Source organism: Lynx rufus, unplaced genomic scaffold (assembly GCF_022079265.1).
Source record: "Lynx rufus isolate CCGP_SWC_20201006 ecotype Redwood Valley unplaced genomic scaffold, mLynRuf1.p SCAF_8, whole genome shotgun sequence".
In the NCBI taxonomy this organism is placed as follows: Eukaryota; Metazoa; Chordata; class Mammalia; order Carnivora; family Felidae; genus Lynx; species Lynx rufus.
Window position 1 is genome coordinate 116,021,109 of NW_025814896.1, and position 24,303 is coordinate 116,045,411.

At 47.7% G+C, this 24,303-nt stretch overlaps 1 protein-coding gene across 1 annotated transcript in view; it reads left to right on the top strand.

The window, feature by feature from the left end:
* The window catches only part of CAPN13 (calpain 13), a 52,857-nt gene that overhangs the window by 11,811 nt on the left and 16,743 nt on the right, over positions 1-24,303 (top strand). Inside the window, exons 4-10 of the mRNA XM_047067657.1 lie at positions 4,465-4,601; positions 9,773-9,947; positions 10,885-10,959; positions 15,532-15,617; positions 19,264-19,338; positions 20,375-20,535; positions 22,132-22,271. Coding sequence (XP_046923613.1) covers positions 4,465-4,601; positions 9,773-9,947; positions 10,885-10,959; positions 15,532-15,617; positions 19,264-19,338; positions 20,375-20,535; positions 22,132-22,271 — 849 coding nt within the window. The remainder of the gene's footprint in view (positions 1-4,464; positions 4,602-9,772; positions 9,948-10,884; positions 10,960-15,531; positions 15,618-19,263; positions 19,339-20,374; positions 20,536-22,131; positions 22,272-24,303) is intronic.

Genomic DNA, 24,303 nt, shown 5'->3' on the forward strand with positions numbered 1-24,303 from the left:
GGTTTGCCATTGTTTTAATGCACTGTGGGATTCAATTTGCTAAAAATGTTATTAGAATTTTTGCATCTATATCACATGTAGAATCGGTTTTTAGTTGTTGTTTTTACCATGTTTGAGTTATGTTGGCTTTTTAAAATGAACCCACTGAGTTTTACATTATCTTGATCTGAAATAATTTGAACAATGGTTGTTAATCATGGATTATCTGATCTTTGAAAGTAAAATAGACAATAGTTAAAAGATCTGGAACCACTTCCTTTTTCAACATGATTTCTTTTATTCTTCCAATGTGTTCAACAGCTATTAAAATGCTTGTGTCTCTTATTTCTTCTGGGGTTAATCTTGAAATTTTTTTTTGCCAGGAAAACCAACTATTACTTCTCTCAGACCAAATTTATTGCCCAAAATTTGCTTATGTGATTGTCTGAAAATTCACTTAATTTCTTCTAATCTATGATTAAATCCACTTTATCAATCCCTGTGCTATATTTTTGTTTTTCCTTTTCTTCATAATACAGGTTTTCTTAACCAAAGCAATCTGTTTATTGGTTTTTGAACAAATCAACCTTTGATTTTCATTATTCTGTTTTTCTTTTGGAGTTTTGTTTTCTATATAACTAATTTCAATTTATTTTTATTAAGTACTGTTTACTTTCTGTTAATTTTATTGTTTTTTGTTTGTTTTCTGAAACTGTACACTTTTCTGTCTTTTTTGTTTAATAATGAAAACTTTTTTTTTTAATATATATGAAATTTATTGACAAATTGGTTTCCATACAACACCCAGTGCTCATCCCAAAAGGTGCCCTCCTCAATACCCATCACCCACCCTCCCCTCCCTCCCACCCCCCATCAACCCTCAGTTTGTTCTCAGTTTTTAACAGTCTCTTATGCTTTGGCTCTCTCCCACTCTAACCTCTTTTTTTTTTTTTTTTTGTCCTTCCCCTCCCCCATGGGTTCCTGTTAAGTTTCTCAGGATCCACATAAGAGTGAAACCATATGGTATCTGTCTTTCTCTGTATGGCTTATTTCACTTAGCATTACACTCTCCAGTTCCATCCACGTTGCTACAAAAGGCCATATTTCATTTTTTTATAATGAAAACTTTTAAAACCATAAATTTTTATATGAGATATTATCTATTTATAGGTTTTGATATAAAATGTCTTTTATTAATTTTAATGCAATGTACTTTTAGTTTTGATTAAGCTTTGGTTACAGTTTATATTCTATTTATTAAACTATGATCAGAGAATATTCATAAAATCTCTACATTTGGGGAAATTATTAAAATTTTATTCATGGCCAAATCTACAACAATTTTTGCAAATGCTTCATGGACATATGAGAAGAATATAGTGATCAGAGGTTTTACATATGGAGTCAAGATTTCTGATTTGCAGATTGTTGTGTCTGCAGTTAACTTTTTTTATCTTGACTTAACTTTTGTCTGCTTGATTTGTCAAATTCTAAAAGAGGTGAATTGAATTTCTTCCCAAAGTTATACCTTGGAGCGTCCTTCTTATGTTTTCAGATGTTTTAGCTTTAGCCTTTTCCTGTTTTATTCTATGGTGCCCAAAGTTTTATGTTCTTGCTATCTGCTTGTTGGAATAAAGCTCACACAATATCACTCTTTATTGTGTTTAATGTGTTGGGCTTTGAATTCTTCTCTATCTGATGCTCATATTGCTAATTCAGCTTCCTGTTATTTACATTTTTCTGTTCTCTTTGTTCATCTGTTCCTTATCAATTTCACTTCCATATTTCTATAAATATACTTTTATAAAAGTATATTTTAAACTCCTTGCTCACCATTGTTTCTTTCACCCTTCATTTCCCCTTATCTTATTTCCCCTTGTTCTAATTTCATCCTCATTAGGTAGTAGTTCCTTGAATAATTTCCTCTGATCACATGAATATTTTCACTTGCCCTTGCTTAAGAATGATATGTCAGTTGGGTTTGAGATTCTTGGATCACATTCCCTTTCCTCAAGAGTCTGTAAACATTATTTCTTTGTCTTACAGCTTCCAATGTTGCAGAAGAAAAATCCAATGTCAATCTATGCTTTTGGCTTTGTATGCAATATGTTCTTTCAAGTTTATAAGAGGTACTTTCTCTCTCTCCTTGGTGTTCAGAAATTTCTCTGAAGTATGCCCAGATGTGTGCCTTTTTGAAACTAATCTTGGCTGGAATTCATTGAGCCCTTTCATTCTGAAGACTTTACTCCTTTTTCTGCTCAGCTAAATTTCCCTTCATTTTTTTCTGGGTGTCCTCCTTTACTTTGTATTCTCTTCCTAAAGTCCAACTAATTGCATACTAGGTCTTCTAACAAGTTCCCAGGTGATGCTCATCCTGGTGGTCCAAGGATCTGACTAAGGAGTAAGCTAGAAGATGCAAGGTTTACTGTCTGAGCTCACCTTAGACTGCCAGTGTTGGTAGTAACAGGTAGTTAGGAGAAACTGAGGCACAAGCAGGATACTCGTTGCCCTTCTGAATGGTGAGAAAGTTCCACAATTCTCCAGAAACAGCTGAGGTATTGATTTCTGTGCCTCTCTTCTTATCACTCTGAACTTGGCACTGCTTTCTGGAAAGAGCCCAGTGCCCAGGCAACATGGCTACTTTGCTCAAAATATTTCTGTCTTCCCTCTGACACCTGGGTGTTGACAAAATGGCACCAGCATGTTTCTCGGAGGGTCCAGACACTATTCAGATGCCAGCCCTCCTCAAGTAGAGGTGAACCAGGAAATGCAGATTGGTGACCTCATTCTTGACCATTTGCATCCTTTCTGGGAACAATGATCTTATCTGGTGTTCCCTTTGTATAAGGAGAGCAAGTTTGGTCAGCATTACTCATGTGGGAATATTGGGGTGAAGGTGAATTCTAAGGGAGAACCAACCAGAGGAGCTCATTCAAGCCAGGACTCATTCCAGTCTACGCTGCACCAGGCACTATCCAAGGTCCTGAAAGAAGCTATTGAAAAATAGTTACTACTTTCAAAACTGATCTTACTTTCACAATATCATCAGATCCCAATCACAGCCCTATGAGGAAGTTCATACTTTACCACCACTTGACAGATAAGGAAACTGATACCCAGAGAATTCAGTGTCTTACCCAACGTCTATTGCTCAGGTAACTAAAGGTAAAACCAGTATTCAAGCACAGTTCCACTAACTGGCCACTGTCTACTACATTTGCTATCCAGTTAAACCAGATCAGGCTCTTTTTCCAGTACCCCACTTCTAGCTTTCCTTGGTGTGCCAAACATATTTCATGACCTTCCTCCTCATAACACCCCTGTTGGCTTTTAACCTCACCTGTCTACACATTTTACTGCAGTAGGGACACAAATCCACAGCTGTGCCGGAACCAGCTTCAGTGCACTGAGTTCACTAATGACCGTGAAAACATATTCTTTGCTTTGTCTCCACTGACATCTCTGTCTCAGTCTCCTCTACTGTGAAGTGCATCCTCAGCTGGATGAAACAGCCCAACATCTGGGACACCCAGATGTGGAAAAGCCATGTGGATGACTTCCCGTCACTGCCAAGCAGATGATAGATCACATCCACCCAGCTTTACTCTGAGCCCACCTGTCATAGGCTTGCCTTCATCAAGACTCAAGCCTGAAGCTGGAAGCCCTGCTGCTTATCCAGCACAGGGGAGACCAGCCAAGAAACTCCAAAAGGCTGGCTTTGTTATGAATTTTCCTCATTTGGTCATGTCCCCGGGTGAACCATTAAGAGTTGAACACTGAAGATTAAAGCAGTCTGTTTTGGAGAGAAACATCTGGTTCATTTGTGCTCTTAGCAGTAGCAGTGCTAGCCAGTTTGATTTCTGCTACTCTGATGGCAGGACATCTTCACATGAGTTGAGGAAGGCCAGAGCGAGGCTCTCACTGCTCAGTCCTCCAGAGCAATCTTCATCATTTGGCCTCTGGGCCTTTGCCCACACTGTCCTTGCCATCTGGGATGCCTTTCCTACCTCCTTGCCACCTGCTTAAATCCTGCCGCCTCCCTCAAGCCTTTAGCCCCTGGTAGGCTCTCCTTTCCCCCGTTACAGTACTCTGTATCTACCATTCTCCTTGTTATTCAGCAACTGTTCCCTGTGTTGCCCTTTTGTGCCCAAGATATACTTGGAGAGTCTCCTGTGTGTCTGAAGCTCATAAAGCACCCGCCAAAGTGAGGCCAGAGTTAGTAGCAAAGTCAAACAGAAACCCAAGTCTCTTTCCTCTTAGCATGTATTTTCTTTGACTCACTTGGCCTGTGACTCATCTGTCCAGTGAAGTTGACATGCCAGGCCCCTGTCCACTGACCTCGGCTGGGATTTTGTTCTGGATAGAGTTTGTTGTTATACTGGGGAGGTTATGTGGTGACAGTGGTTATTGTTTGGCATGGGTCAGGGGTCCTGGAGCTCCCTTCTGCCGCAGCTCTACTAAGGCATATATTCATCTCTCTTCTAGTTTTGGCAGTGTGGCCAGTGGGTTGAAGTGGTGGTTGATGATCGCCTGCCTATCCTCAACAGGAAATATCTCTTTGTGCATCCTCGTAACAACAACCAAGAGTTTTGGCCCTGCCTGCTGGAGAAAGCTTATGCCAAGTAAGGATGGCCCACCCCTCAGCACAGGGCCTCGATGCTGGCCTTACCTGCCCAGCTGCTTGTCCTGATGGATGCTCCACAGCAGCTGGCCCCAGGACTTTTGGCAGCTCTGCTGAATGCACATGATTCCCTGGGAGCATCAGAGCCTTTGCCACCTAGCTGGGCATCCTTCATAAACAATCACTGTACATAAGGCTCTGTTGGAGCCACGGGAGGAACCCAGAGGCACATAACAAGGAGTGGGCAGGGCTAGGCTGGACAGAGATATGTACTAACAACACTATTATTTCAAGGGCTGGGATAAGAGCCCAAATAACATATAATATCAGGTCAAAGTCTGATCAGAGGACAGAGAAAGAAAACAATCTTGACTTTCTGACTCATAGAGTCAGGCTTAGACTTTATAGAGGACATGGCATTGAGTGAGGCCTTGAAGGATGGGTAGAATTTCAGCAAGGAGAAAGGGGATATGTTGGAAGTTATTCCCAACTATTGGAAGGATTTAAGCAAAGACCAAGGGGCAGGACAGTTCAAAATGAGGTGGTGCAGTTGGGGGCCTGGAATGGCCACTATGAGATTGTATCTGTGTGGGGGGACAGGGCAGGAATTGCTGTTTATTATATGTCCAAGAACCATGATTCAAAGACTACCTTCTAGTGTTAACAAGCTCAATGACTTATAAATACCCCAATTCATACATTTTATTTAGCCTCTTTGAGTTGCATCTATTCAGACAATGTTTATTAGGCATTTAACCATAGGCCAGGCACTGTGCTTGGAACTAGGATAAAGACTCTGAGACTGGCTTCAATAGGTGTGAGCAAAACTGTATGTTGTGTGGAAGATGTCACTGTCATAGAGACCTACACAGGTGAGGGACACATCAGAGCTAGAAATCAATGCTGGGGGACAAAAGGACCATCACTTTCAGGAGCAAATGAATTACTGGAGTGTCATAGAATCAGGTTCCCCAAAGATCACCATGACCCACCGCGTTTTACAGATTGGGAAGCCAAAATTCCAAATAGTGATGTGATGGTAGTCACTAGATGGAATCTGCTGGGGTTTTCAGTTATTTGACCCAGGCACATCAGTTAGGAAGACTGAAGACCCTGCTGAGTTCAGTCCTATGCCATGAGGATGCCAACAACCCCACAGACCACCCCAGTCTCTACCCTTCTGGAGGTTACAATTTGAACAGCCATGCATCTCAAGAGGTTTTTTTTTTTGTTTTTTTTTTTTTTGCATTCTTTTTGTCAAGCCTACTTGTGAAAAACTAAAGCTGTTGCTCATTTCCAGTGTCAAGAAGAGCTGTTCATTAGCATTTGAGAATGAATCCGAGATAACAGCCAAGGTTGTTGAACCAATCCATATGTTTGGGGAGGTTAATTTGCTTCTAAGTGACTTACGCAAACACTGCCATTTCTTTCCACTGTGGATTCAGCCCTCCCCACTTCAGGGCTTTGCTTTTCCCTTATGTGAAAAGGGGAGCATGCCAGTTCACTTGGAGAATTAGAAACCTTGTGGAATGAAATGATGACTTTGACCCCATTTTGTTAACAGTCAACCTAAAGCAATCATTCAGCTTGAAAAGAAAATGGGAAAGTGGACCCAGAATCCACATTCTACTGCCTAAAGAAATCTAGTGAGGATAAAATGTTTCAAACTAGTAAGCTGTTTAAAAGCTTTCCCCTCCAACCAAAGAAGGAAATCATAGAATGCAGGAGTGAGCACAATAGAATTTGAGCTATCCGAGCTGGAGGGGACCTCTGTCAGTCTCAAGCCCTACCTCCTTCTTTGAAAGATGAGGAAACTGAGGCTCAGAACACTGAAATGAGCAGCCCAAGGTCAAGTGTTCCCCTTGTTGTGTGCTTTTCCATCATCCCTTGAGGCTGTCAGTTCTATAGGAAAAAGATTTGTCTCTTTGCTTCTTTGGGACTCAGTGTCTGGCACACAATTACCACAGCACAAACATGGAGAACGCATTCGTCCAGATGGAGATGACCCTCCTTCCCTCCCCCGCCAAGAATGTAGGCCAGTGAACACATGCATTCTAAACTTTCAACTCTCCTTGCAACTGGGGAGTCTGGAAACGAATCGGTTGAGTCAGATCTATGTTGGCAAGGTTTTGTCCCCAGAAGTCATAAAATAGGAGATTGCGGGACAAGATCTGATAGGCTGCATATCATCCTGTATGGAATCTTGGCAATTAAGAGTCACAGCATTTCAGCATCCTTTCTGGTTCTGATTTAGATGTCTAAATTCATCCCTCTTTCCTAGCATTGCTGGGCAGATAGACATTTCCCCCAAATGAAGCTGAAGCACAGAGACGAGAACAAGACGCTCTCAGAATTCCTGGGCTCAGGTGACAAGGTGTAATGACAGGTGTGGTGAACACAGATCTATCTTTCTTCCCTTTCTGTTTCCTGTCAGCAAAGGGGGCTAAGAATAGTTGCCATGTTTCTGAAGCATCAGCAGTCTTCGTGAGCTCATGTTTGTGAAGCAGAGAGATAACTCCTTGTCAAAATACCCAGCTTCTGCTGAGACAGGCTTTGTGGACATTGTGGAGAGACAGTGAGAGAGGGGCGGCTGGCCTCCCCATGCATTGAGTATCTCTGTGGCAACTGTAGGTTGTTGTAAGCATAAGTTATCAGAGGAGGCCCATAGACACCAAAGCAGTGGGCCAATGTATCAGGACAGGGCCTGGGCTGCTTTTCTGGAATGGCTCTGATGCAGCCCTGTTTAAAGCCAGAGAGGGCTCTTGAGGGCATCTAGATGGGGCTGTTGCAGTGTGGGAGGTCACACTGGTGGGTTCTAGAATGGGCTCCAGAACCCCAATCTTTGTGAACTTCCAGTACCTTCAGCAAAGCCCCTCCTAATCTAGGACCCAGAGCCAGAATACATGTGGGGAATCAAGAGTCAGGCATTCAGCCCCAACTAGGCAAGACCCTTTGATAATGGTCATTGAATTTGACTTTGAATTGAATAAGGTCATTGAATAAGACTTTGAATTTGACTAAGTAAATACCCCAGAGATAAGAGTCTAGGGAGATAGGAAGATAAGATTAAGAACCAGTTTTAACAAGTTGAGATCAATCTGTCACATGGCAGTTTCTGTAGAAGGGCCCTTCGGTGTATCCAGAGCTTTCTTTTGTAAAAAGACTCTTTTAAGCCCTCCGTGGCATTTGTGCCTGGGACATTGTCCTGCTTTGACTGGCTACTTGACATGTATTTGCTGAAGCGAACTTATGTGAATTCTGAGTGACGCCCAGTGGCAGAGGTGGAGATATAGTGAGATAAGAGGGTCTGGAGGACCCCACAAGCCTACCCAGTCAACCTTACTGTTTCCAAGTGAAGGACCAGGAAGGGAAGGCTGAAGGCCCCCTGGAGGGGCAGCAGGGAAGATCTCAGACCCAGACCCCCTCCCTGATTCACAGGACAAGAAAGAAAGCCATGGTCAGAGATTGCCCACATTGCCACCAGCTTATGAGGGTCTTGGCCTTGGCTTATCCCTCCAGGGACAGAAGAGAAGGTCTCTGGTGAGAAGGCTGAGTGACAGGGGCAGTGGTGAGGAAGTCTCCCACTGGGCAGCTCTGAGACCAGAAGGCAGGGTCTTCTCCCCACTCCCTGCCTGGCCTCAGCTCCATGTCCTTTTTTGGGTTTGCATTGCCTGTATTTTAGGGTTCCCTGGGAGCCTTTTTGGTTGACCCCATTGACAGGAACTTGAGTTCTCAAAACAATTCTGCCCTTTTCTGGCCTGCTTCAGTGGTCCATCTAGCCTCTCTTCCAGGAGCACCATCCCTGGCTCCCTTCCACCATGCTTTTTTGGCTCGGGGATTCTTCCTCCCTGGAATGCCCATCCCACTGTCCTTACCTGGATAAACTCAGAGGTGTGCTCTTCCCCAAGCTCTCCCTGGGCCCTCAGGCATTTCTTCTCTGTTCCAAGATGATCTACTCACTCTCATAGCAAACGGAACCCCAAGGGCAGAAAGTAGACATTCTAAGGAAAATGTCCCCATGGCAGAGGGCTGTTGCAAAGAAGTAACAGTTGTGGAGGTAGAAGCAGAGTGAGGGTGGCCTTGCTGAGCGAGGGTGGCCTTGCTGTGCCTGATAGTGATGTAACAAGCATGCACTCTGCAAGCCAGATACTTTCTGCATGTCATCCATGCAAGAACTGGCAGAAGGGGCACAGTAGCCCATCGAGGCAGGGACTGTTACATGCCCACTCCCCAACTGAGCAAGGGGAGCCTTAGAAAGTCTCAGCTTCCTGCCCAGGATTGAGAGCTCATGAGAGGGGAAGCCAGGAGTTGAACCCGAGTGGTTTGGCTCTTGAATTTGGAATCTGTCGGCCTCTCTAGTGAGTGATTGGGGCTACTCAGGTTTGGGGGATAATAGGGAGGAAGTGAAATGAGGTGATAACCCTGGGCAGGGGCAGAAACCCCACACAAGAGTGGGAAGAAGTGCTTTACAGAACATGTACGAGGGTTCCAGGTGGCTTGCTTTGAAGTCATGTTGTGTAGGACTTGTCCTCACCTGTGTTACCTTCAGTCAAGTTGACTAACATCCCTGATGATCCTGGGATGAGTGGGTTAGTCCTGAGAGTAAGAATTCTGGACCATGCTTCACACTACATGAGAACAGAGGCTGCATGTGGCCACAGCAGGCATCAGGGTCATTGGCTGAGCTCTTGGAGGGCAGGGACAGGGGGTTGCCCATCTTTGAACAGCCTGTGCCTAGCACAGTATCCCTCACATGAGTACTTACCACTATCATTAAACTGAACAGGAAACAGTGGACATTCATCACCAGAATATCCAGTGTTTATTGAGGGCTTGCCACATGCCAGGTTAAATAACTTATCCAAGGTTAAGCGGTTAAATATAAGGAGAGGTTGGGATTCAGCCCCTGCCCTGTGGCTCCAGCACCTGAACTTCTGACCTCTGCACAATACTGCTGCTTGTGAGGTCGCCCAGCCCCAGCTGAGCAGGGGAAGGACAGTGGCGCTTTGCTGGAAACGCCATCGTCGTGAATGGAAGGCAGGTGGCCCTAGTACAGGTGAAGATCAGGCATTCCTTCTCTGGGCAATATGCGGATGTCAGGTGGGCAACCTCCCTGCCTGGCGCATCTCACCAAAGTCGCCACAGGGGAGGTTGTGACTTTCCCTCTCCCAGGTTTCATGGGTCCTATCTCAACCTGCACTACGGCTTCCTTCCTGATGCCCTGGTGGACCTCACAGGAGGGGTGGTCACCGGCATCGACCTGCACTCCTTTCCTTCTGACCTGGTGATGATACTGAAGACAGCAGCCAAGGCAGGCTCCCTGGTGACCTGCGGCACCCCGGCCTCGGTGAGTAGACTCCCGACACTGGGTGGAGCCCTTCCTCGCCCAGGAATGTCCAGCCACCAACCCATTCAGGTAGTCAGGGGCATAGCCAAGCAGACGTCGCAGAGCATGGAGACCATCCTTCACTGAGGCCGCCTGATTGAATCCTCACAGCAGCCTTCCCTCTGGGAGAGGGGTTGCAGAATTCACTTACAGAAGAGGAAAATGGGCTCAGAGAAGCCAAGTAAAACACTCACCATCACACAGCCAGCAAGTGGCTGATCAGGGTTCAGATGCTGCTGCCTGACTCCAAAGCCTTTACCTAGTGCTTTCATGTGAGCAGTGGGGTCTGGAGTGACTGGGCCACTCTTTGATTCTCACTGGCTCCAAAGACAGCATCCCAAGGTCAGTGTGTCCCATTTTGAAAAGCTTGGGTGATCCTCCAAATTATTTCGGAGTCTATTCTGAGACAGCCAGCCCCCTATCCGTGAGGATGTTTCCTTCACCCTGTAAACACGTGAGCTTTGAGTCACACACCCCCAATCTGAAATGCCACCTGAAAACTAATATGCATTTTGCACCCCAGTTAGTTACTCATGGCACGGGGGTGGTGGGTATTCCCGACTCCCCCAGAATGCCCCACCGACGTGTTTTGTGCTGTGTGTCATTGGTGACCAGTGACTGGAGGAGCACACAGTCCAGGTCAGCCTCGGGACTCAGTGGGGTTCTGTTAGTAATGGGGCAGTCCCCTGAGGTACGAAATGCTTGGGGCCTCAACCACCCAGCAGCCTTCAAACTCTGCCTCTCTAGAAAAGAGTTCCAAGAACATATGCCGTTCCAGTGTGAGTCAGTGGGATGCTTTTCATCCCACCACAGCTTAGCTGCTGATTGAATTGTGCTTTTCTATTTTTCTGAAGAGCCTGTGAATGCTTAATGCTTGGTCTGCTTTCGTCCTTTAAAGCCAACAGGTGAGGCCAGGAGAATGGAAGACGGCCTGGTGAGTCAGCATGCCTACACAGTGACCGGAGCCGAGCGGGTAAGGCTTCCGGGGGTTGAACCCTGTTTTCTTGCTCCTCTAAGCAGGGGTCAGCATCACATGCCTTCAGCAAGCTCAATGTGGACGGCCTCGAATATTCCTTCTATTCATCCAGAAACTCTGGTGCCCGGCATCTTTATCCCCAGATGCCTACTAGCGATCTTGCCATTCTTGACCTGATCTCAGGCAGGCTGAGTGTCTAGCTAGACTGTGGGATTAGCCCCAAAAGAAAACAGAATGAGCCACCCGATTGCCTGGGGCAAGTTTTGCTCTGAAAGGGTTTTATTTGTTATGTGTCGACTAAACTGCTACCACAAAGACACTCCAAAATACAGGGGCTCAAACAAGGTTCATTTCTCTCTGAGGTAAGCGGGCAAACCCAGAGCTGACAGGTGGCTCTGTCATCTGCAACATGGGGCCTCTACCCGTGAGCCCAGGGCAGCTGCTCCAAGTCCCTCCTCTCCCAGCCAGGGAAGAGACCAGGGGACAGTTATACATCCATAGAGAAGCACGCATCACAGAACACATACACACACACACACACACACACACCATTTCCTCTCAGATCCCATTAGTCTGAAATCAACCAAGTGCCACACTGAGGCCCAAGGGAGTCTGGGAAACATACTCTCTAGCTAGGCCACCATATGCCCAGCTAGACTTTATTCCCATGGAAAAGGGGGAGGCAGAGGAGGAGGACAGTTCTTCCCATTGATGCAGAAACTGACTTTAGGTGGACGAAAGTATATGTGATTACTGTGTGCAGTATCATTTGGACTGGAAAACACTGCTAAAGTCCAGCCTCCTCCATCCATAATTGAGAAGCTGAGGCCTGCGAGGGGAAGGTCAGGGTTAACACAGCTACTTGAAATGGCTGGGCCTAGACACCATGTCTCCTCAGTTCCTCTGTGCTTATCACACAGCTGTGTGGTTTCCCACACAGTGATTTCCCACACACGTTCCCCAGTCTTCTCTATTTCCCGCAACTCATGGGGTCTGATGATGTCCTCTGGGCCCTGAGAGACAGTGTTCCAAGCTCCAGGGTACATTTTTCACAGGTATTTATGAGCCATAAAACATACGGTGTCGGGTTCTATTTCTGGCATGCTTTCTTACATTTGCCTTCCTTCTCCCTGTATCCGTCCACCTCCTGTCCAGGGACCTAAGGTCAGTTGATTCATCGTTTTGTGTTTTGGCAAGTGTTCCACAAAACAAAGATAGTATCTTCTGCCTTACGCTCTTCTCCTTAAGGAGATCCATCACAAAATGCTTCTTCTGCACAGCACCTGGGAGACAGTAGGTACCTAATAAATGCTCATTGGATTAATGGATGAGTACACTTGCATGACTGAATGATAGCATCTGTCTTTGGCCTGTCAAGACGATGTCACTGAACCTCCGCCTCCATCATAGAATGTATACGAGGAGCTCAAAATACATTTCTTCCCACAAGCAAAGAGGAGGTTGTCCTGATTAACCCTGGCCAGAAGAGATCCTAGACGCAGCAGCCCCAGACTCTCCTCCCCTGAATTCTCCCAAGGCCGTCTCAGAATTCTCAGTGGGGACAGCCAGTACCATCGTCACTCCAGGCCATACAGACACTCTGCTTCCCACGACTCCCTGTCCCAGGTGTGTAAAGTCTAGGCTACGGGTAGCAAATCGCTTTTCTCGTGTGCCAACCTGGATCCATTGGCAGTGCTGCTCGGATTATGTGTGAACAAGACTGTGGCACTGCTTCCAGATTTAGTGGAAAAGCTGTGATTGAAGAATGATATCGGTGCTGGGCATGGAATGAAGGAGCCATGGTACCTGCATGCTGTCTCTGCCACTCCTGGAAAAGGCCATTTATACATGGAGACAGTCTTTGTTTCTCCTCTGAACACGGGGCAGAAGGGACTTGTGAATTAAGAGGTCCAGATGGCCGTGGAATGTGTGTCCCCGCAGAGCTGGGCATGGGATAAAAGTGACTGCCAGGTTATAGAGTGACCATGTGAACACCTAGGGCTAAGCCCATACAGGTGAATACGGGAATCAGGGTTTGGGCTCCTGATGGTTCTGTTCATAGCCTGAACGTTGGCTCCCCCACAGCACACACTAGGAGTTGTTCTTATAACACAGTGAGAGGTCTAAACAGGACACCTCCCCTTTAGTGTTGGCCATCAAACTGTTTGTCCTGGATGGTCCATCCCCCTTGCCCCTCCCACTCCTGCCACTCCTGCCACTCAGGGTCTGCTAACACCTCCTAGCATGTGCTGTAAGGACTCCAGCCTGGTGAGATCCTCTGTGAAAGCAGTTTTCCAAATACCCTTGGGAAATGCTGCTCACTATATCCCCTTCTTGGAGATTCACAGTGGATATTAGCATGTTAAAGGCTCTAAGAAGGCCAGTACTGACAATACAGGGACAGCTTGGTCTTAATCTACCATTAATCATGAAACCACTTCTCAGAAGAATTATTAACAGCTTGCAGAACTAGCATTTAATAGAATACACATGAGGCAATATTATCCTACACTAGATAACACGGGTCACCTCTCACCCAGGGATACCCTTTCTGAGGGAACTGACCAGGGCCAGGGGTATAGTAAGTAGCCAGGAGAGTGAAACAAGTGCTCATTCTCAGAGGTAGTCATGACCTTGGCCTTGAGTGTGACTCCCGAGCCTCCCTGCCAAGGCCCAGGAACTTGACTTGGTTAAAGATTTCTCCTCCAGAAAGAGGAGGTGACAACTGACCACGAGTGCTAAGATTAAACCAGCCCATAAATGCAGTGTGTTTTTTAATCTGCTCATCCTCCTCCGGGCGGGACACAGGAAGATAAATGAGATTGGCATATTTTATTATGCACCTAGCTCTGCACTGCCTCCCCTGGGCAAGGGGGTGAGTGTTTATCTGCATGCCTCATTTAGCCCTGCTTACGGCTCCTTCCACTCACTGGCCGTTCGTCTCCCCTGTGCCCAACTGAGCCCCGACTATGTTAGGCACTGAGGGTGGCTCATTAAGCTTTCTGGGCCACCGGGCAACCATTTTTCATGCCCTTGCTCCATCAGGCACTGCCAGTTAATAAATCGACTGTGTGTGCAAAGCCTGGAGTGCCTAGGGGTGGGACAGAGAGGGGTGGGAAACCCGAGCATGTGCCAGGAGCCTCTCCTCTCCCATGTGGCATTAAAAGCCAAAGCACCTTCCCCTACGGCGCCAGCCAGATAGAAGTGGATGGAAAAGAACCTTCTCCAAGCCAAGTTCTTTGGCCCTTGTCTCACTGCGTTGCTCCTTCATGGCACTGCCCTGTTGGTGATGACATGGGCCATGGCCAGGTGACCCAGGGGTGAGATGAGAGGTCAGGGTTGTGGCCCCACCAGAGAGTGAGCTGGCCCTGGATTGCTGAAGCCGTTATCTGCTCCCATCTCCAAATCAGGAGCCTGGGCTTAGGAGACTGACAGTGGCTGGAGTGAGAATTCTTCTGCCACTTACTCTGAGGCCTGGGGAAAGTTGCTTAACCTCCCTGGTGTTCCGTTTCTTCCTGTGCAAGACGAGGGTTCTATAAACATCCACTGCGGGGGGTGGGGATGAGGGGTGAGGGATGTAATGCTCTCAGCCGGCACCTGGCTCCCAGCCCGGCTTCACACGCGGATTTCTTTTCCATATGGTGACCCTGCACTCTGGCTTTGTCCGCCGCCTCTGACCTGGAACCACTGAGCAAGTGAGGCCCTTCTCTCAGCCCTGCAGGCCTTGGCCTCCACAGACGACCTTAGCACAGATCAGTGTCATGCCTACAACAGCACCATGCTTTAATTCCCCCCACCAGGCCAAAGGCTTCTGGATCTGGGAACGTAGGTTCAAAGGGTTGCGACTGTTCCGTTGTAACTTGTCAACGATCCTGCCCTCTGGCCTCCGTGGCCCGAAGAAGCACGTGTGCTGGCCTCCGTATCTGGGAGCTGGTGACCATGAGGTGCCTGGGGAAGGAAGAGAAGTTCAGCCCGTCGAGGTGCCGGCAGAGGCCGGGTGATGGGGGCCTGGGGCAGTGCCAGGGTGCAGGTTGAGAAGAGCTATGAGGGGCTCTCCTGCCCCCCAGGCCATCCCGCTCCTGCTCGGTCTGCCGCCTCCGCATCGTCGCTCAGGACCACACCATGGAGACCCCGGCACAGCTGCCTGTGGGCCGCAGGCAGAGAAACAGCCCTGTCTGTCGAATGGAGAGACCGGTGGGGACGGGACTTGCAGGAGGCTGGGGACCCATCAGGTTGTCCCCTCTGTAGCACCACACGCTGTTGATCTGCTCTGACATCTCAGCCCACATTCCAGGAGGCACCAATACGGGATGATGAAGCTGTGCCCACCCTTTGAGGTGCTGAGCAGAGAGAGGGGCCGTTTCCTCCTCCCTCATTCCCACCTCACGCAGGCAGCAGAGACACATTGATTTTTTTTTTCCTTTCAATTTTTTTTTTTTTCTGGCTGCAGCCAAATGAGGTCAGAAGTTAAATTAGTCCTTGGAGGTAAAAAGCAGCTGCATTCATATCCCCTCTTTCTGCTGACTTTTGCTGGAGAGCCCCGAGAGTTTCTTTTTCTGTTCTTTGCAGATTCAGTACCGGGGGAGCTGGGAGGATCTTATCCGCCTGTGGAACCCCTGGGGCAACACGGAATGGAGAGGGCGCTGGGCAGACAGGTATGGCTTCTGAAACCCTGTCTCTACCCTTCCTGAAGACCTGGGATGCAGAGAACACCCTGCCCCCAGAGGGTGGCCTCTGTCTCCCCTGTTGTGGATCTCACTGCAGGCCTGTCCAGTTCACACCGGTGTGTGGCTGTGGGCCCAACTCATATTCCCATGATGCCATTCACCAGGCATCTATTAGACACCGAGTGTGTGCTCTCTGCACTAAGTGCACTGTGTACTGTGGGATATGTACAGACGACAAGACCCAGTATCTATCCCCCAGAAGGTTACAGTCCAGCACCGTGAACCCACATACCCAGAATGAGGGTTTGTTTGTTTGTTTGTTTGTTTGTTTGTTTGTTTTTGAGCATTGGGGAGGGAGTAGGAAAGAAGCCAAGTTCTATCAGCAGAGAGAGATGGAGAGGAGGAGCCTCATCCCATAAAAGGATCCCATGCGATTCTGATCCTGATGACACCATGAGGAAAAGACTTCATTTTGGGGGGCAGTTGGGGAGCTGAGCCAAAGATCTGGCCACCTGGGTTGTCCATCCTTCCTACTGATCTGGACTCCCACTTGATGTCTGGACTCAATCTTGCTCATAGAAGTGAATGGAGGTAAGTGTCAGATGCCCGTTGGCTATGTTGCAGGCAGCTACTCTCTTGACCTGGCTGGCCAGTGGGGACCAGCTCTGTGGCCAGTGGTTCCCTGGAGCGAAGCTAGCATTTCTCAGCTGCCAAGAAGACTGATCCCTGGTCCCCACACCCTTGCCGATTAAGAATGAGATGGCCAGTGATAGGTCACTCAGTGACAGGTTACCTGCTCCCCCGGCAGCCAGCAAGGGGCGAGGGGAGGGAAGGTGGTGGGAAAGAGAGGAAGACTTGAAAGGAAATGCAAAGCATTCAGACAAACAGGTGAACAGGACCCAACGAGCAGTAAAAACCAATACAGTGAGAAGTGCGTTCTGGAAGGCAAACACAGAGTTGGCCAGTGTCCCTGTCCTGCTTATTGGCTGCCCAGAACCTGGCATGACGCCACAGGCTGGTCTGCGGCAAGGGCCACTCTGATCCTCTTTGAGCCCCAACAGCTGGCGTGTGCCAGCTCACGTGGGCACTTGGCAAACATAAGATCAATGTCCATTGGGGTGGGGGGGGGGCAGGCGGAAGGGAGGGAATAAGCAACATGGATTCATAGAAGGAACCTGGTGGGTCTCAGATGCCCCCTGGAGAACAGGGCTGCTGAATCCCCTCAGCAGAAGGGGGATGAACTTGCAACAGGAGGAACCACTGGAGAGCGTTGTGTTTTTATTTTACCCTCTGCTCCCCTTTCTCCTTTTATCTTGCCTTTATTCATTCCTCTTTCCCTGGGGTAGCCTCCCTCCTCCCCCAGGGTAAATCTTAACCTCTGGCCTTTGCCAGTTCTTCTCAGTCATTACCCCAAGTTGCCAATATGGCCCAGGGGTGTTGTGACTGGCAGAATCCCTGATTCCCGGTTGGCTGTTGGGGTTGGAGTGAAGGAAGGGCACACGTCAATGACACATGTGCCTTGCATAGGAGAAGAGGCAACAGATTTAACTGAGTTGATAATTTGCCCACATCCCCTATGCTAAATATCTCATGAGCAGTGAAGGCAGCAAGGGGCACCAGAGATTAAGGATGAGAAGCTTCCCATGGGTTGGTATGTTCAGGGCAAGCTTCACAGAGTCGAACTTGAACTCAAGCAGAAAAAAAAAAGCATGACTCACCTGGGAAGAGGTCACCAGGAAGGTGGGGGGAAGTATAGACCTTGTGCTGAGCTGGGATCACTTACAGTGTGTTCTTTGGGGCGAGCAAACTGGCCTGCAGCAGCAGAACCTGGAAAAGAAATGCTGGGGGCTGGGGCCAGAGAGCCCAATGTCACCTCATAAATTTGGATTTACACCCTACGGGCATAGGATTTGTGAAGGCCCTTCGACAGGGGAGTCGTGTACAGAGCAGGGAACGGGAGCACACCTGGCCACACTAACTCTGAAGGATCACACACCGGCTGCGTTTAGGCTCACCATCTCCCACCAGAAACGGGGCCAAGTCTCCATGCAGGTGGTCGATTTCCCCCCTACTTTTTAAGGAGTGAAAATGGATAGAAGGAGCCGGATGGTCCAATCTCCGCCATAATTGAAATTTCAGACGCACACACTTAAAGGCAAACTTGCGTGAATCGATAGCATATTGATTTACACTACATTTATTTTTCCTTACACACTGCAGAAAATGAAATTATCACTTAATTATAAAATTGCCATTTTACAATAACACATCTGACTGGCTCGGCCTGAAAGCCCGAAGTCTGAGTGGTGGTCCCTGCCTTGCTTTTCCACACCGAGCTGACCCAGGCCCTCAGTACAAGCCACTCCTAGAGATAAATTCATTGCATGTTTGTGCCTCTGGGGCCTGTTGCTTATGCGCATGTCTCTGCCACTAGGAGGGGGCTGGACAGCTGCTCCCTTCTGCCTGTGAGGGCCTCCTCCTTCACAGACCCTAGGACTAGCTTCTGGAAAACATGATCCCGATGAACTGGACAACTATATAAATTAAGCAAGCAGAGAACTGCTGCATGCCTGTTTGCCAAGGCCTGTGCCAGCCCCTGTGATCAGGTAATGGTGAGAGATGCTCATTGAGCTCCTGGAATTCGGAGTCTAGTGAGGGACAGTGAGAAATCCACAAGCACTAGAAGCATAGGGCACTAAGTCCTGAGACAGGAATGGTACAGGGTGCCGTGTGTGTCCCAAGGAGGGACACTGACTCTGGAGGTGAAGTGGGGACACCACAGGGAAACAGTCAAGGTTTCCCAGCAGAGGTACCTTTTAGGAGGAAAGAGGAATAACATTGGGTTAAAGGACTGAAAGGAGGAAGAGTCTCCTGGGTAGAGGGAGCCTCATGGCGAAGGCCAGGGTGGGGGCAGGACAGGTATTACTAAGGAGATGAGGACAATTGTGATCTAAGGGTAGAATTCAAGTGTGGGCTGTATGGGGAAGTAGGGAGCTGCTCAGGTAGGGCTGGAGAGGTAGGCAGAGGCCAAGGTTCTGATGTGGGAGCTTTAACTTCATCCTGAGAAGAAAAGGTATTTTAAGCAGGGAGATGGCAGAATCTGATTTCTCTTCTAGAAAGATTCTTTTTGATGGCAGAATGGAGAGGGAGGTGGGAAGTCCAAGAAGGAGATGAGGCTTCCTGAACTAGGAGGGCAGCAGGAAGGAGGGAAGTAAGTGGATAGTTTTGAGAGGGGTTTCAGAGGTGGAATCCTACATCTTTGCTATCTGGTGATTGTTTGGATGTCAGGGGGCACGAGGGAGTGGCTTCTTGAGTTTTCACTTGAGCAATGGGAGGAGACAGAGGACTGGTGCGGTTTGGGGTAGGTTGGTTTCCAGACCACTATGGGCTCTGGTGGAGATGTGGCGTGGCCCCTAGCATGTATCCATCTAACGCTCAGGAAAGAGGATCATGCTGGGGACAATTTGGGAGCCACCAGCCTACAGAGAATGACCGAATCCTGTCACTAGGTAGAATGACCCCCTCCACCTGCACCCCCAGAATGAATGAGGGACAGGGCTTCTGCTGGGGCATGTTTTGCCGAGGTGAAATGCTTTGGGAGATCTCACCCTGTGGTCTGTCCCTGTGTGCCCAGGTCGCCAGAATGGCAGGAAACCCACCACCAATGGAGAAGACTGCTGTATGAGAATAAGGACGATGGCGAGTTTTGGTATTTTTTTTTTAAGTTGCATTTTAAAACTTTAACTATTGCCCACACCCTCAATCCCTCCTCCTTTCCCTACACTTTTGTGAGACTAGAGATTAGCTTTGTAGAGACCTCTATGTAGAAGGAGACTGTTTTTTCCACCAAGACATGAAAGCTTTGGATGGGAAATTATTTGTGTGCTTTCTCTTTGTGTGAAAGGTATTTCAGTCTGAAATATCAGAACTTCCAGGAAATGTTAATGGCAAAAGGGAATACTGACACCAAACCTTTGAAATCAACAGTTTCCTGAAAACCAGGATGCCTGGTTATCATGCCTGTATCTTCTACGCCATCCCATTAGGACCTACAGTCTCACCCTGGGGTTCCAGAGTCTTCCAAAAGAGCAATTCAGTATTAATCTCCCAGTCCTGACTCTAGAGTTCTGAGTGAGACATCCGTATCCTCGTCCAGCAGCTATGCAGGACTAGATGTTTTAAAAACCCATTCTCTGCCATGTGTTCACATCTTAAAGGATAATATGGACATTTCCTGAGAGGTTTGTGGTTTACTTAATAACATATTTAAATAAAATTTAGCATGTGTGAAGAGGAGACTGGGTCTAAGTTATTAAGAAGCAGAGAGACAAATGTCAATTAGAAAGGAAAAATATTTCCAATATCTCCACTGTAATCACACTACAAGATGGGGTTTTAGGTATTGAACCCATTTTATTCTGATTCAGCAATGAATTTGGCAAAGGAACCAAGGGAAAGGCGTTTCTTAACAGTGTATAGGACCCAGAGCGGAGAGAGACAAGAGCCATCCTTCTGGCCATGAGAGAGACATGCAGAACCCAGAAATTTTATTCTGTCCTATTCTCTCAACCCCTGGAGGGAACAGAAAGGTACTTGATAGTGAATGAGCCAGAATGAGGCCCTTGTCTTGGGTTAGGACAGTGGTAAGTCCATGGAGACTAGAATTGACAAAGGTACAGTGGGGAGATGGGAACCCCCACCCTAGGGACAAAACCAGTGAAATGATGTGTATCTGTTTATAACAGGATGTCATGTCAAGATTTCCAAGACAACTTTTCCTGCCTATACGTATGTAACCAATTTCCAGTCAGTCTAAACCATGGAAACATGCCTCCTGAAAGATGGTCCCAAATGATGTTTAAGAACCATGCAGTTCCAGGAAACACCACAGGTAGTGATGACATTGGTAATGATTCTGCCAGATGGAAGCTTCCAGCCCTAGCCCAGTCCTGGCTTCAAGTCTCAGTGGCTTTTGATTCTGGACCATCAGCCTGAACTTGAAAGGAGAGGAATCTGTCAGCCTAAAGGGACAGCTGTGTTTCTCCAAGGGAAACAGTTGCTGGGTGGGCTGGGTGGGAGAATCTCAAGTGTGCCTCCCCTGCCCTGTCATGCTCTCCCACTGTCCTACTGACTTCCACCCGCCTCCCAGAAAGACAGGCTGACCGCTCTTCAGTGGTGGGGAGCTGTGGAAACAACACTGGACAAAAGTCGAGGCCTGGGTTAAACCATCACTTTGCCCCATCCAGACATAAGGGAGAATATTCCTGTCCCATGCTGGTTGGTACATCCTGTAACAGCATACTGAGATCTCAGAGGTGGGCACCTCTGAACCTGTCTTTGGGCTCCCCTGAGGTAAATCTTAAGTGTGACCTTGGGAGGGTCACATATTCTCGCTGCACCTCCTGCTCCCCATTTGTGACACAGATGAGTGAAATAGCTCCCTATGAACGTGAACCTGAGCGTGCTTACACATCGTCCATAGGAGAAGCTACACAAACAAGTTTGCGTATGTGTGAGTGTGAATGTGGGTGTGTTTGCACCTAGACATGAGCATTCCCTTTCCCCAGCACCTGCCTGTTGAGAATGGTTTGCTTGAATGACCCCAGGGTGCCCCTGTTTTCAACCTCAAGGATCTTCACAATTCTGGTGGTCATGGATGGACTCTAAGAAACTCCTGAGTCATACTTGGGTAGCAAATTTACTGATTCACCTTCCAGAGCCTCATCTGTCTGACTGTGGGGCCAAAGTCCCCTTCCCTGGATATAGTGCATATCAATGAACTAACCAAAATGGTACCTTGGGGCTGTTCTTAGTGATTCTTTGCAAGGGAAAGAGAGAAGGGAGCCAGTGCGTGAGCACCTGCCCTGCACTGCTAAGTACACTTGAATGCATTATGTAGTCTAGCCCTCACAGGAAGCCTCTGTGTCTCCGCATTCCCCTCTCAGAGCTCCCCAGTTGTGACCCGAACCTGAGGATGTGTATTGATTTCAGCTCTATCTTGACTTATCTTCATTCTTTCATGTATCTGAATCTAACAGTCCTCACCTTCCTTCTGTCTCCTGCCCTGGCTCCGAGGAGCATGCTTGGGTAGTGAAGTGCTATGAATTACCATCTCTCTGCCTGTTTTCCTCTGTCTCCCCTGGTGCTTGGGGATTGACATCATTTCCAGGCTCTGATGGTTATCGCCAGTGTGTAAGCTCATACATACCTGAGGATTCTGAAATTCCACTTATGATTAAAAATAGCCCTCAACTTTAAGAAACATTTTCACCCAGTGGGGAATATTCTTCCCCTTCTTGTTTTTAAGAGGAAGAGACAGAGGCTCACAAAACAAAGAAGCTTGTGCTATAAGTAGTAGTCGTGGGGCCTGGGGCCTGCCCCTTAGTCTCCAAATCCAGAGTGTCCAATACAACCCACCAGAGCTTTCTGAACCAACATGGCCCCATCTGGGAGTCATAGGAGCTGAATTGAGCTCCAGTGACTGCTCTTTCTCATGCAGAAGAACTTCTGAGGGACACGCAGTTCATCTTCTCTGTGCCAGAGAGTATGGAAGACAACAATGTCGTCATGTCCTTCAACATCATGCCGCAAAATTTAAAGGCAAAAGATGAGAAATTTCCACTCACCTTCAAGGTATTCAAGGTAAGGCAGCCTGCTTCAGGGCTTGCCCTTTCGGACATTTGTGTATTCCTTGTGCAGAGAGAGAAGCTGACTAGGCTGGGAGATTTCACTGAACTACCTCAGACATAAAACCCAAAGGACTATAGAGTTCACCTGGTTCAACTCTAAATTTACAGGAAAACCTGAGAGGAGATCAGGTTTGACCAAGTTCACAGAGGGACACACCTCCTAACCATGTCACTTGTCAGCATTTCCTGGTATGCTGCAAGCCCAAATGTTTGTTATCCAAAAAGTAGTCTGGTCCAAGACCAGCTGTTTAACAATGCAGATTCCTGGGACCATCCAACACCTTCTGAATCTGAACTTCTATAGCTGGAGTCTGAACGTCTGCATTGTACCGAGCTCCCTGGGTGCTGCTTACGTGCATGAAAGTTTGAGAATCATTGGCTAAACTTTGGGAGGAGTTTAAAGGAAAAAATAAATCCTGGATGTAAAACCAGGAGGTATGTTTTTCTCTTGTATTTAGACCAAAATCCAGTCTTGGTGGTTGGCTTGCAAATATGTGCTTGGCCACTCATCCAAAGCCAGGTTTTTCTCTCTACCTGACCTCCCCTCCTCACACCCATGGCCCTCCCAACCAGCTTTGCAGCTCCTGAGGGGTCATCCTTCCACCCACCAGCCTGCACCCATCCCACTGGGAGGAGCTAATCGGAGAATTCTTTTTTTTTTTTTTTGAGACTACTTAAAAGTGTTACTAAAGAAAATCTGATACCTCTGCTCCCACCTCCTTTACCAAATAATTTTAATTTTTAATGTTTATTTATTTTTGAGAAGGAGAGCACAAGCAGGGGAGGGGCAGAGAGAGGGAGACACAGAATCCGAAGCAGATTACAGGTTCTGAGCTGTCAGCGCACACCCTGAGGTAGGGCCCAAATGTACAAACTGTGAGATCATGACCTGAGCCGAAGTCGGTCGCTTAACGGACTGAACCACCCAGGTGCCCCACCAAATTAACGCATCCCAAAGATAAAGTGTATGGTTCTTAAATCATATGCTCCACACCCTCTATGGACTGACTTGGATAACTATGGTACCGCACCCATCAAATGCTAGGATCCCTTGTCCTTATAGTGGAGCTGAAGGAAATGAGGCCCAGCAAGGTGAAGTGATATGGTTAGAGTTAATGGCAGAGCTGGGGATTGGGCACCAGATGTCCTCCAAGCCCCTGTGGCTGGGGCTCTGATTATAGCATCCCTAGGAATAATCTTCATTCCTGTTCACTGAGACTAAGGCAACAGTCAGAACCATGGGTCAACTCATGTATGACAGGCAGGGCTCCTGGGTACTCTGCTCATGCTGGAGCAGTCCTGAGTCCTGGCTGCAGTTCACTCCAATGAGAAGACTTCACGGTGGTAGTGTACTTCAGCATGTTCACACTTACGCTTCAAACACTACTTCTATAGATATGAAAGCCAAAGCTGAGAGAGCAAGAGTGACCTTCCCAAGGTCCAGCTAGAAGGGAAGGTACTTGATACCAGAGCTCCTGGTCCCCGGTCTGGGTCTCTCAGCAAGGCGGAGGCACTTGCTTTCCTGGTGATGCTCCCAGCTCGAAGGAAAACAATGATTCTGGCTCTAGAAGGAGGAGAGCCCTTTGGATTCTGTTCTGAGCCCATTTCTGCTCCCAGTTGCATGAAATCAATGGAAAAGAAATTGTTGGGGTTTGGCACAGTACTTCTGAGGTGCCTGAAACCTGTTGAGGCTGGAAAAGAACATCTAAGGATGCAATAGTGGACAATTGTCATCTTTCTCACCACCAGACACCTGAACGCTTTCTTCCACTTGGTAGAAGGCAGGGCCTAATTCCCCACTGTGGCAACCAAAGAGACCAAATACTCTCTCTCCCCAGCCCCTGGCTGCAAATGGGGTAGGTGTGTGAGCCAGACTTGTCCAATTAGATGCTCCTCTCATGCCTGCCCACCCCCCGTTTTGGTCACTCTGGGTTTGGACTCTTGAGGAAGTCATTAAAAGTGGTAGAACCAGCTGAGGGATTATG